At 39.3% G+C, this 19,588-nt stretch overlaps 1 protein-coding gene across 25 annotated transcripts in view; it reads right to left on the reverse strand.

Moving 5' to 3' along the window:
- PTPRD (protein tyrosine phosphatase receptor type D) overlaps positions 1-19,588 on the reverse strand; it is a 1,393,726-nt gene that overhangs the window by 74,494 nt on the left and 1,299,644 nt on the right. For all 25 annotated transcript variants that reach the window (XM_036331134.1, XM_036331158.1, XM_036331156.1 and 22 more), the window contains one exon: positions 1,891-2,014. In XM_036331134.1, the coding sequence (XP_036187027.1) occupies positions 1,891-2,014 (124 nt within the window). The remainder of the gene's footprint in view (positions 1-1,890; positions 2,015-19,588) is intronic.

Consider the following 19,588-nt stretch of genomic DNA (forward strand, 5'->3'; position numbering starts at 1 on the left):
TGGAGGGATATTCCTGTGTTGCTGTTGTTTTACATACACCACTGTTAAGATGGTAGAAAATAACAGGCTAAGGAAAACAATGACAAAGTGGGCAAAAGTACAGGGACATGGTAGTATCGACTGACCTAATTCTGAGTGAAAACAATGATACAACACAGCAAAGGCAGACTGACAAGTTCTTCGGTCAAGACCAAGCCAAATGCTTTCTCAATTTACACCCATTTATTTTATTTCTATAATTTATCTTGCTTCAATAATGAAAAAAAAAAGGTTTCTCTATTTGTGCCTTGGTTTAGTTTCTCATTTACCATGGCGATCATATGAGAGACTTGAGACAAAAAAAAAAATGCTACTCTTTTTTACATTTTAAAATGGGGAAAATGTAGAGATAAAATGTGAAACCTATATGTGAATCACCTCAATTACAGTTGCTAAACAGGATTTGAGAGAAGCAGTTAACCATTTGACACTATTCTGCTTAAAGCAGCACTGGTGAAACTTTGATACACTTGATCAATTTTTTTCAGCACAGAAAAAGGCTGTCTTGAACACCAAGTATCTTCCGTTGCCTCAGAAAGGTGACATTTTTCCAACATCAAAAGTAAAACTTTGAGAATTTTAAAATATATTTGTGCCACATAACACCATCCTGAGGAAAGGGACTGTAGGTAGGGCTTGCTGAAATGCTGAAGGATCGTCCTTGTTCCCCCCAAAAGGGAAATAAATGGAATGGTTGCCTTGGCGCTTACTGGGAAAGCTTGTAAACAGAGTCTCGTTTTCAAATCAACTCTGGGTACGAAGGAGGCAGGTAGGACTTGTTCAGAGTTAGGAGATAAAGGGTGGTCATCACAGATTTCGGAAGCAGAGAAAAGGGAAAGATACTTGAATAACTATCAATGACAATGTCTGAACTGTAAGGTTCTCAAAAGGACTGGGTCTGAAGCTGGTGTTATTTAATGTTTTATAAAAACGTGAAGAGGGTGAGCAGTAAACTTTCAAGTACGAAAAGGCTACAATGCTTTTCTGGGTGCCAATGAGGATGCACGTGGTACAGGGCACTTGGCGAATCAGGTTAGCTGCTATGACAAGGACGGGTTTAAGGGACTGTAAACTATTTTCCGAGGACAGCAGTCCAATGTGCCACCACCGCCAAGAAGACTAACAAAGTCGAGTGCTGAACGTGAGCTTCTAATTGCTTTAGAAACACCATGTGAGGGGGTTTTAGTATTAGTAAGGGAGGAATGGAAAATATTTCCCTCATGAGTCCTTAAAAGAAGTTAGGCATATTTAAAGAGCAAGTCTCATCTTTCAGGAACAATCATTCCCTCTGAAATGTACCACGACTGTGAGATTATCAAGCAGGCCACAAATGAGGTGTACCAGACATCTCTAATGTGCTTACTTTGTATTAATCACAACATCACCAACCCTAAACCTTTCAACTGTCCCTAGTGGCTATCCACATTTATTTACAAACTAACAACTCACTTGCCCATTTTTAAGTAACAGTTACTGAGCATCTTCTAACAATCATCTTTTTACTCCTAACCACCAGTCACCCTCAGTAAATGGGCAACCCAAAATTGCTTCCCTTAGGAACATCAACTACATAATCAAGTATTTCATGTAAGCTGGAGGCAAAGAGGTCCTGAGGGATGCTCTTCTGTTATAGGATGGTGGGCTAGTGTGTGTATGTGTATGTGTGTGTATGTGCATGTGCATGTATATCGTAGGTATATTTTTATGAGAAAGAAAAAGTGAGCACCAGCGTTGGCTAAATCTTAAATAACTATTTTTATAGATGGCTCAATGCCTAGTTAAAGCTATATTTTCATGCACATCCTTAAACCCATGAAAATAAACGTGTACATAATGTCAGTATTTCCTTACCTTCTATTGCTGATAGGAGGACCCGGGAATGATCATAGGCGATTACGTTTGCATATCTATTCTTTGGTTTGTTTACTTCCAAGTTTGAATGTTCCCATGTGAATTGCTGGCCAGGGTCAATTGACTTTAAAAGAAAAACAGCACACACACAAAATCAATACTGAATATCAGTGGAATATAGGCATTTATCACAAGTAACAAACACGATTTTGAAAAGAAAACTCTGAAGCCACGCTTCCTCAAGATGGCCCTGGCTGTGAAGCTGAGCACCGACGTACCCAGAGTCACATGAGATGATTAATCAGAGTAAAACATGGTGTAGTTACCAACATTGATTCAGATGAAAAAGAAAATCAATACAGATGTTCTGTTAATATTGGAAAGGCAGGTTTTATTATTATTATTTTACTTTTCCATTTTTCCTCTCTGCTGCTATAGTTTACAAGTTACCTTGGTTCGATATTCCTTCCAGTTCTGTGAGCATTATTTTATCTTGTTTGCTCTTCCCTATTCTTTCCTATCTGGACTAATCTCAATTTTTAAATTGAGTGGTTTTTCACTGGCTTCACTGGGCACAGCTTTCCTGTTCTTTCTTCACCTACAGGCTTACATCTTGACGGCAACTTAAAATTTTGTCTATTTCTCTGCAACACATTACGGCCAATATCACAAGGCAATTTGTACAATTCAAACAGTTAAGAGTAACAGTAGAGAAAGCAGGTTAGTTAAATTAATCATTTTAGAATATTAATTTGTAAACCAGTGCAGATAGAATCTAATTGCTTTTCTATTTAAATTGTGTTTCCTATTGTTCATTATGTGTTATCATGTTTGCAACATTTGCTTCATTTTATCCTTTAAACTTACTTGTTCTGATTTTTAGTGCATTTCCTTAATGCCTTAGTTCAACCACTTATTCAAAATTAAAATAAATATTGCCGATATAATATAATATGTAGCTTTTCATACGTAAAGTAAAACAATGATTTTGAAACTGAATCCAGGCTTTGGTTATAACATCTTGGGAAACCTTTTATTTTCCTGCAATATTATGTAAATCAAAACATATTTTCTTTTATCATAAGAAACTGACTTTTTTATACTTATAATTTCATGGTATATGGAAACATGAGTTTAGTAATTGCATAAACATGATTTTAAATGATCAAAATCAAGTTTTCAGAAACAAGTAATGCTAAATTAAGTTTATGTACAGATGAAATTTTTAAAAAGTAAAGATAGTATGTTATGTTGATAGAATTTTTAGCAGTAATTTTTGATGCAGGGTATTTTCCATTCTTTTATGTGTATATATTAGAATTTGAAAGTAAGGCATATCCAATGGGTGTTACAAAATTAAAGACGCATACATTTTATATTAAAGGGACAGAGTTCAGCATGATGATAAAACTCGCCAGTGTAAAAAGTCAAGCCTATTAACAGTCACAAATAGCCTCTAAACATGCTAACATTCTCAGCAGTACAGACTGCAGCCTCTAATTTATGGAGGATTTAACCCCCTTTTCCTTTCTTAGCCTATGCTAATCTATATATAAACTGGTCGATCATTAAACAGTATTCAGCAAAATAATCATCTATGCCTTCGAGTCTAAAGAATAGTGTAATTAGGGGTCTTTCTAGTTGTTTCTTCCAAAGAAACTCATCATCTCTCTGCAGAATGTACTCTCCAGTATTCCAGGAGCTATAGGGAGCAGAGTATTGTCTCGGTGGACGCCTTCAAGTCAACCTTGAACTCTCACACAGCTCCATTCAGCGACCAAGAACAGATTTAAACATTTCTCAATTCAGTCCCCACATCCAGTACTTCAGCATCTGATGTCTACTTAGAATATCTCCTCTAATCTCTCATGCCAAGTGGTCTTTCTTAAGCAAAACCCCGGGCAGGTTAGGTCCCTGTTTAAAAACTCCCACTGCCTCTGGAGGACCTACAGCCTACATTCTGAAGTTCTCAGGCATAGTCCTACCTATACATTATCACTATACTTGCATCTACAAAGATGGCTCAATACATGGTTTGACAAATGATTTTTTAAAAATTAATTGAATTAATGAATAAATTTGTTGAGAAAAGCTCATCAAGGGAAATCATGGAGTAATTCCTCCATATAACATGGGAGCTAGAGAACAGATTGTGGAAACTGCATTGTACAGTGTACTCACTTTAATATTTTTACACTCATTAGCATATGGCTTAGTAATTAAATATATGATCTGGAAATTATAACTACCACTGTCATTATACTGATGAGCATTACTCAGCACATAAGCTTCTTGCACACTATTCTCTAGAACAGCAGTTCTCAACCTGTGGGTCGCGACCCCTTTGGCGGTCGAACGACCCTTTCACAGGGGTCGCCTAAGACCATTGGAAAACGCACATATAATTACATATTGTTTTTGTGATTAATCACTATGCTTTAATTATGTTCAATTTGTAACAATGAAATTGGGGGTCACCACAACATGAAGAATTGTATTAAAGGGTCGCGGCATTTGGAAAGTTGAGAACCACTGCTCTAGAATATACTAAGAAGCCCCTAATCTCACTGAGGTACAGTCTTTTGGTGGAAGATGTTACTCTGTCTGATGGCCTAGTTACTCAGACTATGTTCATTCACACATGGAAAATGGCATAAATTTAATTAGACCAATGAAATTGCATCTATCCACTCAAAGACACTGTTAAAGTCATGTCCATTTCTACTCTTGCCACATATTCTCAGCCATCAGCATGATTTGATAGCTGCATGGAAGAGTTTGTGAAAGTTGACACAAGTGGAGCCATTTTAAAATGGAACCAGAGCAGCCAGTTCCAGAGGAACTGCCTTGTACGTACTGGTTCCTAAATCTTTGGACTCGTCCTAACACCAGTGTTTTACAAACCAGTGTTTGTAACGTCAGCAGGAAATCAGGCATCCTGATCACAAGGAGTAATGATTATGGGTTCTCTATCTGGAGATAGAATCAGTAACCAACCACATATAGTCAAGAGTGGCTCAGCTTGTTAGTACCAATAGGAATTCTTTCTTCTTTTCATGCAATTGTTCCTTTCCTTTCCTGATAAAAAGCCCTTGCCTTCTCTCTCTAATCAGGACACTATCTGAGTGTCTGCCTCAGAAACTATGTTTCCCCAAATTGTAATTATTTGATCCCAAATCAATGCTTGTTACCTCTCATTTTGGCTTTTTCATTTTAGGTTTAAGAGTTTAAAAACTGGTAATGGAAACATGAGTTATACATCACATATGTTAATATGCTTATGCTTAAAATATGGCCCAGGAAAAGACCTGTAAGTTACAGGATCATTATAATAATAGCTGCCTGGTCATTATGCTCTACATCCAGTAGGCTGTTTAATTTTCACAAATACTAGAGGCCTGGTACACGAAACTCGTGCACGGGGTGTGTGTGTGTCCGTCCCCCTCAGCCCAGCCTGCACCCTCTCCAATCTGGGACCCCTCGAGGGATTTCTGACTGCCCATTTAGGCCTGGTGGGATTGGGCCTAAATGGGCAGTCGGACATCCCTCTTATAGTCCAGGACTGCTGGCTCCCAAACGCTTGCCTGCCTGCCTGCCTGATTGCCCCTCACCACTCCCCTGTCAACCTGATCGATGCCTAACTGCTCCCCTGACGGCCCGATTGCCCCTAACTGCCCTCTCCTGCCAGCCTGGTCACCCCTAACTGCCCTCCCCTGCCAGCCTGGTCACCCCTAACTGCTCTCCCCTGCCAGCCCGATTGCCCCTAACTGCCCTCCCCTGATGGCCTGGTCTCCCCCAACTGCCCTCCCCTGCAGACCTGGTCACCCCTAACTTCCCTCCTCTGCTGGCCAGGTCACCCATAACTGCCCTCCCTTGCTGTTCTGATCGCCCACAACTGCCCTCCCCTGCTGGCCATCTTGTGGGGGTCATCTTCTGTCCACATGGGGGCAGCCATCTTGTGTGTTGGAGTGATGGTCAATTTGCATATTGCCTCTTTATTAGATAGGATTATGAGATAGGTGCTGTTGTTTCTCCATTTTGCAGACAAGGAGATTGAAGTAAATAAACATTAATTCAATAAATTTTACTCAAAGCCTTCTCTATGGAGGCACTGTATGATCTAGAATCATACATTCACCTTCAACCCCATATCTGCATCATGTCAAAGCCCAGCTGATGACTAACAGCTGGTAATCACCAAGCCATGATGCCACTTCACTACTGAAAGGAGAAGCCCCACATACGAAATACCCAAACGTAACTACCCTCCTTTATCTCACTAGTCCGAATGCTGTTGGCTCCCAACTGGTCATCCTGTGTCATTCTGGGGCAGTTACATAAGAAATCAAGTTTTAAAAATGAGGTTGGCTTCACATGGATGATAAAACAGATGGGGTGCAGCTTACATTGATACTCATTTCACACGGATCAAACAAACATTGATTAAATAATGCTGACTTGTCTTTGTGCAACACATACTCATCCATCTGTATCTATCCATCTGACTGAACATTTAACAACACACAACACAGGTCATCATTTTGGAGTTTGTAAGAATGCTGAGAGGAGTAAACTCAGTAAAGAAAAATGAATTACTAGTAGGTAAAGTATAAGATCTTGTATTTTCAGGAAAAAAAAACCTGGTTGAGCAAAATCAAATTTCAATTATCCATGTTAATGAGGCAAAGATATCATGGATGAATAAGACCCTAATTCTCAAAACCCACTGTCTAGGCTTTTTTCTTAGTGCTGGTGATGACACAATTGCTTTTCCTCTTTGTTTTCTGGCTTTTCTTACTGAGATCCTCCTTAAGAAAAATTAAAAGACCAACATAGAGAAAGATCAACACAGCTCTGAAGTGACAGAGAAGCTGACTTCCACTTCAATGTTGTATTTTTGACTGGCCCATTATGTCTAGATATCTTTCTATTATAAAGTTAAATGAGGCTACTCCAATATTATTAAAAATTTTGAAATAAGTCCCTTTGTTTCTAATGGAGTCAACTTCTTCCTGCTGTTGGTATTGGGTTTCCCTGAGCTTGATTCTCAGGTACCTCTGCTCATCCTTCTGGCTCTATTTATCCAAACAACATTTGGCAGGTTATTCCCTCCTTCTTAGCATTTCACCCAAAGTTCTAGAGCAGGAATCTTGGCCGGGTCTTCATTAGCCTCCACTGAGGGGAATTTTACGAGTTGGAAATAAAGCACACTGGATATTTTTTTCAACCAGTAGTTGATTGATGACCTTTTTAAAAAATACTATATGAAATTTATACATGAAATTGTTACAGAATTTATAAACAGGAATGTCATTCCTAAGATTTACCTTTGTTTTTCCAGTTAATCGACAAGGCACTTGAAAGGTAGGTGCTCAATGAAGACTATGGAGCATCTAAAACTTTACCAAGATTCCAAACCATTTAACATCACTTCCCTATCTGCACACATGGCCACTTGGCACAACACACACACACACACACACACACACACACACACACACACCCTTCCCTCCTCCCATAGCTGTTGACTGAATCATTCTAATGTTAACAATAATCTTCACCTTAATAGCAATAGGTTTGCCTTATACAGGGGAAAACATACCAAATAGAAAGAAAACCTCTCTGTTACTTAAAAGAGGGAAAATTTCGCGTTGACACTTGCTAAAACCAAATACTCTGTATTTATGTAGTCTTTAAGGTGATAATTCACAAGGTCTAATTCATGGTTTTTATGTTGTTGTATTTAATCAACTAGAAGTTTGCCTTCAAGTAGATAAGTGGGAAAAAAGCTACACATAACTGATGGCTTTGTAATCTTTCATTGTATTCTCGGTAAAAAGATTTAAAAATATAATAAACATTTACATCCAATAATTATAACAATTAACATATATAACATTTACTGTGGCTTTTTTTGCTGTGTGTGCTTCACATGAGTCAACTCATTTTATCTTACAAAAACCCTGGAAGTAGTTATTATAAAAATTCTGTAGATTAGGTTTTGGGCTCGATCCCCAATGTGGGGTATGACCATCACTCTCTCATGGTCAAAAGCTGGTAGGTGAAGGAAGCCAGGTTTGAGGACCTGGCATTCTGTTTTTCAAGTCTGAGTGCCTAACTGCCATCTGTGCTTCATCTATAGCCAAACTGGAGAAGGTTCCTTGAGTGTTTCACACATGCCTTTCAATTGTTCTCTGGAAACGATGCAAGGAAGGCTGGATCAAAAATCTCTATAAACTCAAAACAAGAGAATATTCATAAATTTGCACATCAACTTACAGTCATTCAGTAAAATTACATCCTGATATAAGAGTGACCATCTATATATATAAAAACCCAGTGACCTTTATGGTGGAATGACCAGAACAACCGGTTGCCATGATGCGCACTGAACACCAGAGGGCAGACGCTCAATGCAGGAACTGCCCCCTGGTGGTCAGTGTGCTCCCACAGGGGGATCGCTGCTCAACCAGAAGCCGGTCTCATGGCTGGGCGAGTGCAGCAGTGGTGGCAGGAACCTCTCCCGCCTCTGAGGCAGTGCTAAGGAGCAGCGAGCCTGGCTTCTCAGGCATTGGGCCTAAGCCAGCAGGCAGACATCCCCCAGGGGGTTCCGGACTGCAAGAGAGCACATGCAGGCTGAGAAACTCCCTGAGTGCCTGAATTTTGTGCACTGGGCCTCTAGTTTTTAATAAAGCTCAAGTCATTCTCTTAAAGCAAAGTCCTTTAAATATGGTTCTGCAAGACTCTGAATTCTCTGCCCAGAAAAAAAAAAAAAGTAATTCACATGTATAAAATATCACACAATACCAATTGCTCTGTATTCTACTTTCCTTCACCCCATCAGGAGAAAAACCTCAAAATATTCCCTTTAGGAGCTCATCAAAGAGAAACCACAAAAAAGATACATCCTGTTTCTGTGTGTGTTTTAAAACAACTAACAGAAGTATAATTACATAGGAGGAATAGACCAGCTACTTGACTAGCCAAACTATGGTCAGACTAATCGTCCCTTTTACAGGGAACTGAACTTTCAATGACCTTATCCTCCAGAGAAACACTGTTTTTCCACATTGTTCCCCAGCAGCAGGCTCATTTTGTCCTAAGAGTGGTTTTCCCCCCAAAATATTCTGAAATGCTTTCTGAGGTTTAGAAGAGCAATCTGTCATTGAGTGTGTATTTCTGTAATGAAGCCTTTTTTTCTTTTCATTCTCATTCGTTTATATTCTCTCTCCCAGTTTGAAAATGGTAAATTAATATGTATCCATTTGAAAAAGACCCACGTTTGCATGGCTGGGAAGGGCTATATTTTGCACAATTAGCAGAAGCCTGCAATTGACATAATGAGTACTTTCTTCAAAGAGAAGAGCATGAGTTCAGTTGAGTCCGATGATGCTTTAAAAACTGGAAAGTATGGTGATGAGCAAAGTCTGGCGGTCAAAGCCCCTGATTAGCTTCGGCAAGTCTTTAACTTGGGCCTGTTTGCTCTGTGCTTCTTTTTCCTACTAACGCCATTCCAGTGTCAGGTCTGTGCCCTCATTTTCTCTAATCTCCCTTTATCCAACCTGTCATCAACACCTCCTAAATCCTTCCGTATATAAAGACATCTGAGGAGGTCACCATTAGAATCTGAGGATTTAAATACTTTTCAAGATTCTTGGTGTTAACTAATAAGTGGATATGGCCATTCTCTATCTTGGATAGTAGGAAGATGGTACAATTTACAAATGATAAAACTGCATCAACTTTACATGTTGTCTAATGGTTTGATTTGAAATTCTTATCATAAAATATTATGTAGTAAGTAGTCATAGAAAATTACCTAAAGCAATAATTTATTTATGTACATAATTAGAATTGATATATAGAGAACTAAATAGGATAAACTATATTCATAGTGAAGCAACCAGTCATATGAGGTATTTCCCGCAATGCTTTGATAAACGTTTTCTCCTAAATGATATCTCAGCACTAAGAATGAGTTAGCTTATTTCTCTGAGGATTCGATTTACTCCTACAAGTACGCTGAACTTATCCTAACTTACTATGGATTCAAGATGATGAAAAACAATAACAATCCAACAACAACTGGTTTCTTTTCAACTCTGTAGGACAACACTACCTGATCTCTAGAACGCAGATAAGCCTTTCACTGCTTTATCTGTGTGACTGAGGAAAGAGTGTTTTTCAGACGTCCTTTCAAATAAGAGCTCAAAACAGAAGGTGGAATTTTCAGATCTGAAGATTTAAAAGTCCAGATTTTTTTTTTTTTTTTTTTTTTTTTTTTTTTTTTTTTTTTTTTTTTACCAAACTCTCTTTCCATGCTCCAACATTTTCCTGGCTGCTACTAAATGCGGAACAGACATTCCTAGTGTTTCTAGAGGAATGATAACAGTGATACCTCTTAATTCTAATGTTTTCGTTTTAGCTATTCATCTCCACCAAATTAAAATGCGTAAGAAATGGACAGATAGAATTATAATTGACATTATAATTATAATAGAGCTGCGTGGAGAATCATTTTACAAATATAATTCACACATGAGGATTTCTGATGTTATTTGGAAAAGCAAAAGGAATTACAGCTTTTCCAGACAGTTTGGGTCAAAAAATGTTATTAGAAATGTATTAAACTGCTCTGACTGAAGAGAAAATGTTGACTGAATTGGTAGAAAGTAATTATAGTATTAATAGAATTATGTGTAGATAACAAATAAAAATATCTGTTAGATGAAATGGATGTGCAGCATTTCACACAATGGCATCTTTTCTTTTGAATAACAGGGCACTAGTTTTTGTCAACAAGTTCACAAGATGAATGTATTAACTCCTCATCACTCTTTGCAAACATTGACACATTTGTACAGACCCAATCGTACTAAGAGAAATAATATGTTTAAAACACCCTATACATTGCTATTGCTAAAAGATCAGGAGATATTTTGCTTCCTCCTGCCTCTACCCACTGACTTGAGTAGGAATATCTTGATTTAAGACGATCTTGGCAGCCAGGGAATGTCTGCTTTCTACCTGATCTTCTCTAGCATTGAAGCAAATTAGGGCAATTGTTCAGTTGATTTAGGCCCACCAAAAAATCAATCTCTGCCCTTCTACATGCTATATAACGATACATCCATCAGGTTCCAAATTGGCAGAGATAACTGAAACTACAACAACAGCAACACCCAAAACCAAAAAACAAACCCCAACAGGTAGCCACATCTAATTCTCACTGTTTCCATTTCATTTGATACTGGAGACCTGATCATTCAGAAATCGCATGGAAAAGTAAGTTCAAAAGAAAAATCAATTGAATGAATGAATGGATTGGTTTCATAACTGTTGTGTGATGCATATTACAACAGCATTTTATAAACAAAAGAATAAGGGAAATAGGGAAGATAAATCATCCTCTTGGCTTTTGAATGTTTAAGGTTGAGATTTAGCTGATAACATTAATTCTTCTTTATTAAATGTGGAAATTTCTAACCTAATTTTAAACACTGCATTTCCCCCCTCTTATTTTACTTTGCATCCCATAGACAGGTATATTTTAGGCTTTCAGCATTGCCTTACTTGCCATTTAATAAAAAGTCTTTTTGTTAAATCTTTGTTTCTTTTTCTTCTGTATTTATTTTCAGATCTAAGAGGAAAAACAGATAAATTGCCAAATTGAAATATGTCTGAATGCATTTTTGTTCATGTTTAGTCAAAGCCTTTCATATCCTTTTCCTGGTTCAGAAAAAATAAGAATTATACATCTCAAATGAAATTAGAATACTTGATGCCTCCTCCAAGTCTGTGATAAATAATGGAAAATCCCACATAATCCCTTAAAAACCTCTCCCGCTCCCTTCCATCCCCATTTGTATTCAGTGCAACTATCTAGTTGAAACACAGAAATTCCCATATATATTTCGGGCACAGTATTTATATCAAGAACCGCTAGCTGCGCCCTGGCCGGTTTGGCTCAGTGGATAGAGCGTCAGCCTGTGGACTGAAAGGTCCCAGGTTCGATTCCTGTCAAGGGCATATACCTTGGTTGTGGGCACATCCCCAGTAGGGTGTGTGCAGGAGGCAGCTGATCAATGTTTCTCTCTCATTGATGTTTCTAACTCTCTATCCCTCTCCCTTCCTCTCTGTCAAAAATCAATAAAATATATATTAAAAAAAAAGAAACCCTTGCTGTTAATATCATCATCATTCCTTCAGTAAGGTAGCAGTAGGCTGTACTGAATATAGGCTTCTAATTACACAGAGATAGACCATTTACAATCTAAATTGTATATTTTCTTCTCTTACTCATGTGACAAACTAGAAAAGCTAAAACAATACAAAATTTTAAAGTTTAATTTCTAAACTAAAATATTAATTTTCTCTGTTAAAATATATACTAGTTTTATAATATAAAATTAAAGACTATTCTAGGTAAAATATATTACAAAAATGTCAGTACATTGGTAATAATATATATATATATATATATATATATATATATATATATATAGTCTAATAAAAGACAAAGAGGGTAATTAACCGGACCTCCGATACGCTTCCCATTGGCTAATCAGGGTGATATGCAAATTAATCACCAACAAAGATGGCGGTTAATTTGCATACATAGGTGCCAAGCAATGGAGCGAAGCCGGCTGGCTGGGGACAGGAGCAGCGAGCGAAGGCAGGCGAGGGGAGTGAAGAGCAAAGTGGGGGGCCCATGCCATGGGCCGGGGGGCTTCTTAGCTAAGCTCCCAGGCTCGCAAGGCCCACCCCCAGAAGCCCCAGCCACTTTAAAAATAGAAGGATCTCCTTTTGAACCAATCTGTTTAGATTCATGATTAGTAAAACAGTATGGAACTAATGAAATACAGTGACAGGAATTAGGAAGTGTGACACTGATGGTTCTGGGCATGTGAAGGGTGAGGGACAGAAGGGCACACACGGTCTTCCCTTCAGTTGTGCTGGAGAGATGAGCTCTGAGGGCCGGAGCTGCTCCATGCCCAGAGGAGGTGGGTGTCATCAGTGGCTCTGTTTCAGAACTTCTTGCCAAGCAGAGAGCTTACCCGACCCACAGGAACCTTTTTACTCCAGAAAACAGAAACAGCCAGTTCCCAATGGGCATGGGAAAACCAGTGTCCCCTCCTGTGCACGGAGTCCTGATGGGGTGACGGGGGAGGTGGGCGAGGGGAGCAGTGCAGAGTTGTTAGGCAGTTGGAGTGGGAGTGGAAAGGCCATGAAATGTCCACAGTCCTGGCTGTGCCCACGGCCTGGGCGGCTCCTCCGGGCCCTGGCTGAGGGATTAGGGCTGATTCTCTCGGGAAGGGAATATTCCATGGGTGGAAGATTTACAGGCTCAGGGTGGGCCGTGTGTTAGTTTGGGGCAAATCCCTCAGCATTCCTGCTGCCAAACCCTCAAAGGAATGAGGCAGAGGCACCCCCTCACCCCCAAGACCCCTTCGTGGACATTTTAGCATCTACGTGATTTTTAATCCCTTCAGGGAGACTTTCTATCCTGCAGTCCCATCCCACCCCACTGTTGCTGTTTGTGTGCCAGCTGGGTCGAGCCTCAAGGAGAAGGGGGGTAAATACTCATTGAAAGACTACTGATCCTACCGGGAAACCAACCTATTTACTGTACTGTTGTAAATATCATACCCTTTATATCCTGTATATTGGCTTCTTTTAAATAAATTGAAATGTCTTAGAAAAAAAGAAAAAAGAAAAAAAGGCAAGGCAGGGCGGGACCCAGAAGACCCAGAAGCAGCCTGATATGGTAGTAACTCTATCAGTAAGCACTCTGAAAGTCAGTGGCATAAATGCACCAATTAAAGGACAGATTATGAGGGTGAATCAAAAACAAAACCCACTTTAAATATAAAGACACATATAGATTAAAAGTAAATGAAGCTGCAATCTGTTTTGCTCAGTGGATAGAGCATTAGCCCGTGGAGTGAAGGGTCCCAGGTTCGATTCCAGTCAAGGGCATGTGCCTCAGTTGCTGGCTTGATCCCCAGTCCCTATCAAAGCATGTGCAGGAGGCAACCAATCAATGTGTCTCTCCCTTGCCCTTCACTTTCTCTAAAATTCAATGGAAAAATATCCTTGGGTGAAGATTAACAAAAACAAAGTAAATGGATTAAGTAACATTAAAGAGATTATAAGAAAAATATATTCCAAATTCTGTTAGTTGTATAATGGTTATGTTTAAATTATTAACACCTAAGAAATTGGGTGAAGGGTACATATAATATGCTGTAGTATTTTATAGCTTTTTAGATGTATAATTTCAAATTAAAATATTAAAAAATTTAAAAATTAATAAAATATTAATTGAAATGTACCTGCATTACATGAAAAATCTCCTAATTGCTTCTAGCATAATTTATTAAATTGTGCTAAAATTTACAAGGGTTCAATTAAAAAAATATCTTAATTCTAAATGATATAATAGAAAATATATATTAGTGCAGTTATAAGCACTTATCTGAAAATACAAATTTAAAGAAGTGAATTTAAAGAAGGGATTAGCCAAAGAAAATATATGCACAACCCATGGACACAGACAACAGTATGGTGATGGCCAGAGAGAAGTGGGGGGCAAGAGCTGGGTAGAGGGGGCAAAAGGGGGAAATAGGGACATCCTATATAATAATAATAAAAGGCTAATATGCACATTGACTGAACGGCAGAATGACCAGTTGCTATGATGTGCACTGGCCACCAGGGGGCAGACGCTCAATGCAGGAGCTGCCCCCTGGTGGTCAGTGCACTTCCATATGGGGAGTGCCACTCAGCCGGAAGCTGGCTCATGGCTGTCCAGCGCAGTGGTGGTGGCAGGAGCCTCTCCCACCTCCTTGGCAGCACTAAGAATGTCCAACTAACGGTTTAGACCTGATCCCTTGGGGGCCTAAGCCTTTAGTCAGACATTCCCGAGGGCTGCCTGGCTGCTAGAAGGATGTCTGACTGCAAGCTTAGGCCTGATCCCATGGGGAGTGGGCCTAAGTCGACAGGTGGACATCCCCCAAGGGGTCCTGGAATGTGAATGGGCGCAGGCTGGGCTGAGGGACCCCCCCCCCCAACTGAGTGCACAAATTTTTGTGCACTGGGCCTCTAGTGTGTGTGTGTGTGTGTGTGTGTGTGTGTGTGTGTGTGTATTTTTCTTTTTTCCGAGAGGAAGAAAAAGGGAGAGATAGAAACATCAATGATGAGAGAGAATTACTGATGGCCTGCCTCTTACACTGGGGATTGAGCCTGCAACCAGGCATGTGCCCTGACCAGGACTTGAACCTTGACCTCCTGGTTCATAGGTTGATGCTCAACTACTGAGCCACACTGGCCGGGTGGTAATTTTATATATTAGCCCTTTGGAAAAAACTGGAATCACCTGAGCATATCACTATAGGGGCTGTAATTTTTCTGGTGTTGTACACTAAGTGTTTAGCATATAGTTGATTTTAAAATGTATTTGTAGAATGTCTGGAATGCATTATAGGCAGGCCATACAGCAACAATGACATTTCCCTCACAACCTTAGAAATAGTTTAATAAGTTTCCCCTTTGAAGATGTGACTATAAACTAAACACACATTAGACCAGCCCAGAGATATGTGAAACCATTGTACAGAAACTAAGCGGCTCCCTGGCTCACACTTGGTTGTAACCTGATTCGGGACCAGGGAAACCCTTTGGCACCACCGAGGTGTGTTAGGGTTATGCACAAGAGGCTTTCCTGGGCAGTGCTTGGGGGTCACAGGGAGCTGGGAATCATCCAGCACCAGGGCAGATGTCAGAGCTGAATGAGAGGCCAGGGTGGGCATGGAGCGGGGGGCAGAGAGGGTCAGGATCTAGACAGTCAAAACCAACTTGGAGAAATGACAGCATCTCCGAGAAAAAACAAATACCTAAAAACACCGGACTGAATGCTTCCACACGCCACTGTTCTAAGCTGTTTACATGCATCAACTCATTTTACCTTCACAACAGGAAAACGGGTGTTTAGTGTTACCTCTCTTATTTTACACAGGAGAACACTGAGACACAAAACAAATCACTTGCTCAAGGTCACCCTGCCAGGGAGTGGCAGAGCTGGCATTTGAAGCCAGCCTTTCCACCTTTCGAGTCGGCACTTGTAATGACTACACTACTCATGTCTGAAGAGCTCACAGCCTGGTGAGTAGGTCTGTGTGGAAAGAGAGATGGACAGATGGCAGGTTCTGCTAAATACCGAGTTCACTGACACACTCTGTCACCTGGACTGGTAGGTGGGGAAAAGTAAAGAGAGCAATTTCTGCAGAAGGACACTTGATTCTACTTATGTAGTCCGCTGAGGCAGGAGTGGAACATTAAAGCCAAAATGAGAGAAGGTAGCTGGCCTGACCCAGTGCTGCACCTTGTTCAACTTTTCCATGGAGCTGCACAGAAGAGAGAAACAGGAAGAGGACAGAACCTGTGATGGTTACACACATTTCCCCTGCACACTGCTCAACCACCAATGTAGCCTGTTCAGATTATAATTGTTTTCCTTCTTCATGGTAGAGCAGTGGTTCTCAACCTTCGGGCCCTTTCAATACAGTTCCTCATGTTGTGACCCAACCATAAAATTATTTTCGATATCGAAACCGGTTTGGCTCAGTGGATAGAGCATTGGCCTGCGGACTGAAAGGTCCCAGGTTCGATTCCGGTCAAGGGCATGTACCTGGGTTGCGGGCACATCCCCAGTAGGAGATGTGCAGGAGGCAGCTGATTGATGTTTCTCTCTCATTGATGTTTCTAACTCCCTATCTCTCTCCCTTCCTCTCTGTAAAAAATCAATAAAATATATTTAAAAAAATTATTTTCGTTGCTACTTCATAACTGTAATGTTGCTACTGTTATGAATCATAATGTAAATATCTGATATGCAGGATGGTCTTAGGCGACCCCTGTGAAAGGGTCGTTCGACTGCCAAAGGGGTCGCGACCCAAAGGTTGAGAACAACTGTAGTAGAGGGTGGGAGAACTGTAGGGCTACATATGGATTATGTGTGTTCAATTGTGAAGAAAAAGAATAACTTTAAAGAACTGATTTTATATATGAATCATTTCTATAAAAATAATTTTATTCTTTATTCACGCTACAAAAATATTTTTTTAAAAATTTGTTTAATATTTTATAACATTTAAAAGCTATTATTAAAAATTAAGTATGATTATGCTACAATTTTTTTAGTTGCTCTGGAAATGGAACCGTAGACTTATTCTACTGCTTGGGTATTATACAATTCAACCATCATACATGTCTTCAAATAAAATATATGTTCTTCATCATACATGCCTTCAAAAAATATCAAGGTTCTTTCAGGGGTGGAGGCCTGGCTTGGGGTCACTTTGCCTTCCCCATCTGACTCACATTCAACCCACTGGGCACCTTTCTCAAACTAAACTGGTCACTGATTCATCACCTCCCTAGCGTTAGACTTTGGACATGTGCTCAGGCACTAAACTCTGTCTAAATTCTCTGAAAATAAAAACCTGGACAAGTCTTTCTCCAGGACAAGTGTACAGGAGAGTCACTTTAGGTCATTTACAACAGTGAAAAAATTAGGAAATAGTCTTTCGCGTAAGAGGGGACTGGTTAAAGGACTTAGAGTAGGAAAAACATATGAAGCTATGGAAACTGCTACGTATCTACAGACATAAAGATGTCTACATTCTTTTTTTTTTTTTTTGGTTAATCCTCACCCAAGGACTTTTTCTTTCCCTATTGATTTTTAGGGAGAGTGGAAGGGAGAGAGAAAGACAGAGAGAGAGAAACATCAATGTGAGGGAGACATACCCATTGGTTGCCTCTTGCATGACCTGGGCCGGAGATCAAGCCTGCAACCCTACGCGGGCTGACATTCTAACCACTTAGCCAAAACAGTTAGGACCATATTTACTTTTTAAAAAATGTACATTTTTATTGACTTCAGAGAGGAAGGGAGAGGGAAAGAGAGGTGAAAACATCAATAAATGAGAGAGAATCATTGATCGGCTGCCTCATGTGCCCTTACTGGAATTGTATTGTGACCTCCTAGTTCAAAGGTCGACACTCAACCACTGAGCTACACTGGCTGGGCTCATATTTTCTTGTAAGTTAAAAAGTTATAAAGCAGTTAAAATATATACATAGATACCCACATACTGCATGTGTATATATAATCATATACATGTATATACATGTATTATAAATATGAGTATATACAAACATAAACATATATATCTATATATCTATATATCTATATATATATTCCAGAATGTTATACATATTGGCTGCCAGCACTTATCTCTGGGATGAGAGTATTGATAATGTTAATTAAGCAAGGAAGCCATTAGACTGAGGCGTCCCTAATGCTATGGTGGCTCATAAGAAACCAAAACCTAAGCCTGTAAATGTAAATACTCCAGATTACAAAATCCAAACCCTAAGGACAACCAGTCATAAACAGCCAACTAGGCTTTAGGTTAGAGCCAATCAAATACTTTCTTTGCTTCCGCATTTCCTGTGTAAAATCTTTGCCCTGGCTCCTGTATGGGGGAGCGCCTCGCCTCTTTAGCTTTGGCGCTGCCTCATTCTAATTAATTTTTGCTCAAATAAACTCAGAAAAATTTAAATAAGCCTGTTTATCTTTTAACGATAATTATTTCAAATACTTCAAGGTTTGTTATCTGTATTCTTTAATTCTTCAATTTGTGAACATTTTACTACTTTCCAAAACTTAAGACACTTTCTGTAAGCCAACCCCATAGTCCACAAAGTAGTGAAACTGAAATATGAATGCAGACTTTTCTGACTTTGGGAGTCAGCTTTTAACTACTACACTCTAGTTCATACATATAAGTCATAATTCTAAATTCACCATCACAAAGTTCAATTCTTTATGGCAAAACTGTGGACAGCAAGGACAACAGGTTAAATACCAGATGTCTGTCAGCTTGGTTTAATGAGAAATTCATATCACAGTACTTTTCACTTCCAGAATTTTGAAGATAAAAGACTCGCTATAGCTTTCTATATTGTTAGATTTGAATATAATTCTTATGAGATTAAAAAGAATGGCATCTTCAGTATAATCTTTACCCCATATAATTAGAAACAAAGACATAGGATTTCAATCTTTCCCATTTCCACCTCCCAAACACACCCCTTCTTCTTTTCTCTCCCTTCTTATCTCCTCTCCTCCCCTCCTCCTCTCACTTCCACACCACAAATTGTGCAAAGAGAGGAAGCTGACAGATATTAATTCCTTGGAACTGAATAGCCACAATAGAACAAAGGCTAGAGCAATATTGGCAAAAAGGACTGGGAATGGCTAGAGACCAATAACTCATGAATAACAAGTCTGCATAAACAGTTTTAATGACTATTCTAATGGTTTAATGGATGGCACTTTAATAGGATTTCTAGTACAATCCTGAAAGCTTGTCTTCCATAAACCTGTCATTAACAAAGAACTGGATTGCTTCACCACATAACCATAGTCTACTGAACTGAATACACAAAAAATTATAGCAGTTGTCATCGTATATTACTACACTCATCACAAGTATTTTGTTAACTATTGTGAGAGAGACAGCTACATGCTCAAAATGTAGGTTGCCACTGAAAGAGGCGTATTTCTACTAAGAGGGTTCAGTAGAAATTATACAAAATACAACAGGAAACTCACAATTGCAATGGGTATGAA

Source organism: Myotis myotis, unplaced genomic scaffold (genome assembly GCF_014108235.1).
Source record: "Myotis myotis isolate mMyoMyo1 unplaced genomic scaffold, mMyoMyo1.p scaffold_m19_p_12, whole genome shotgun sequence".
Lineage (NCBI taxonomy): Eukaryota > Metazoa > Chordata > Mammalia > Chiroptera > Vespertilionidae > Myotis > Myotis myotis.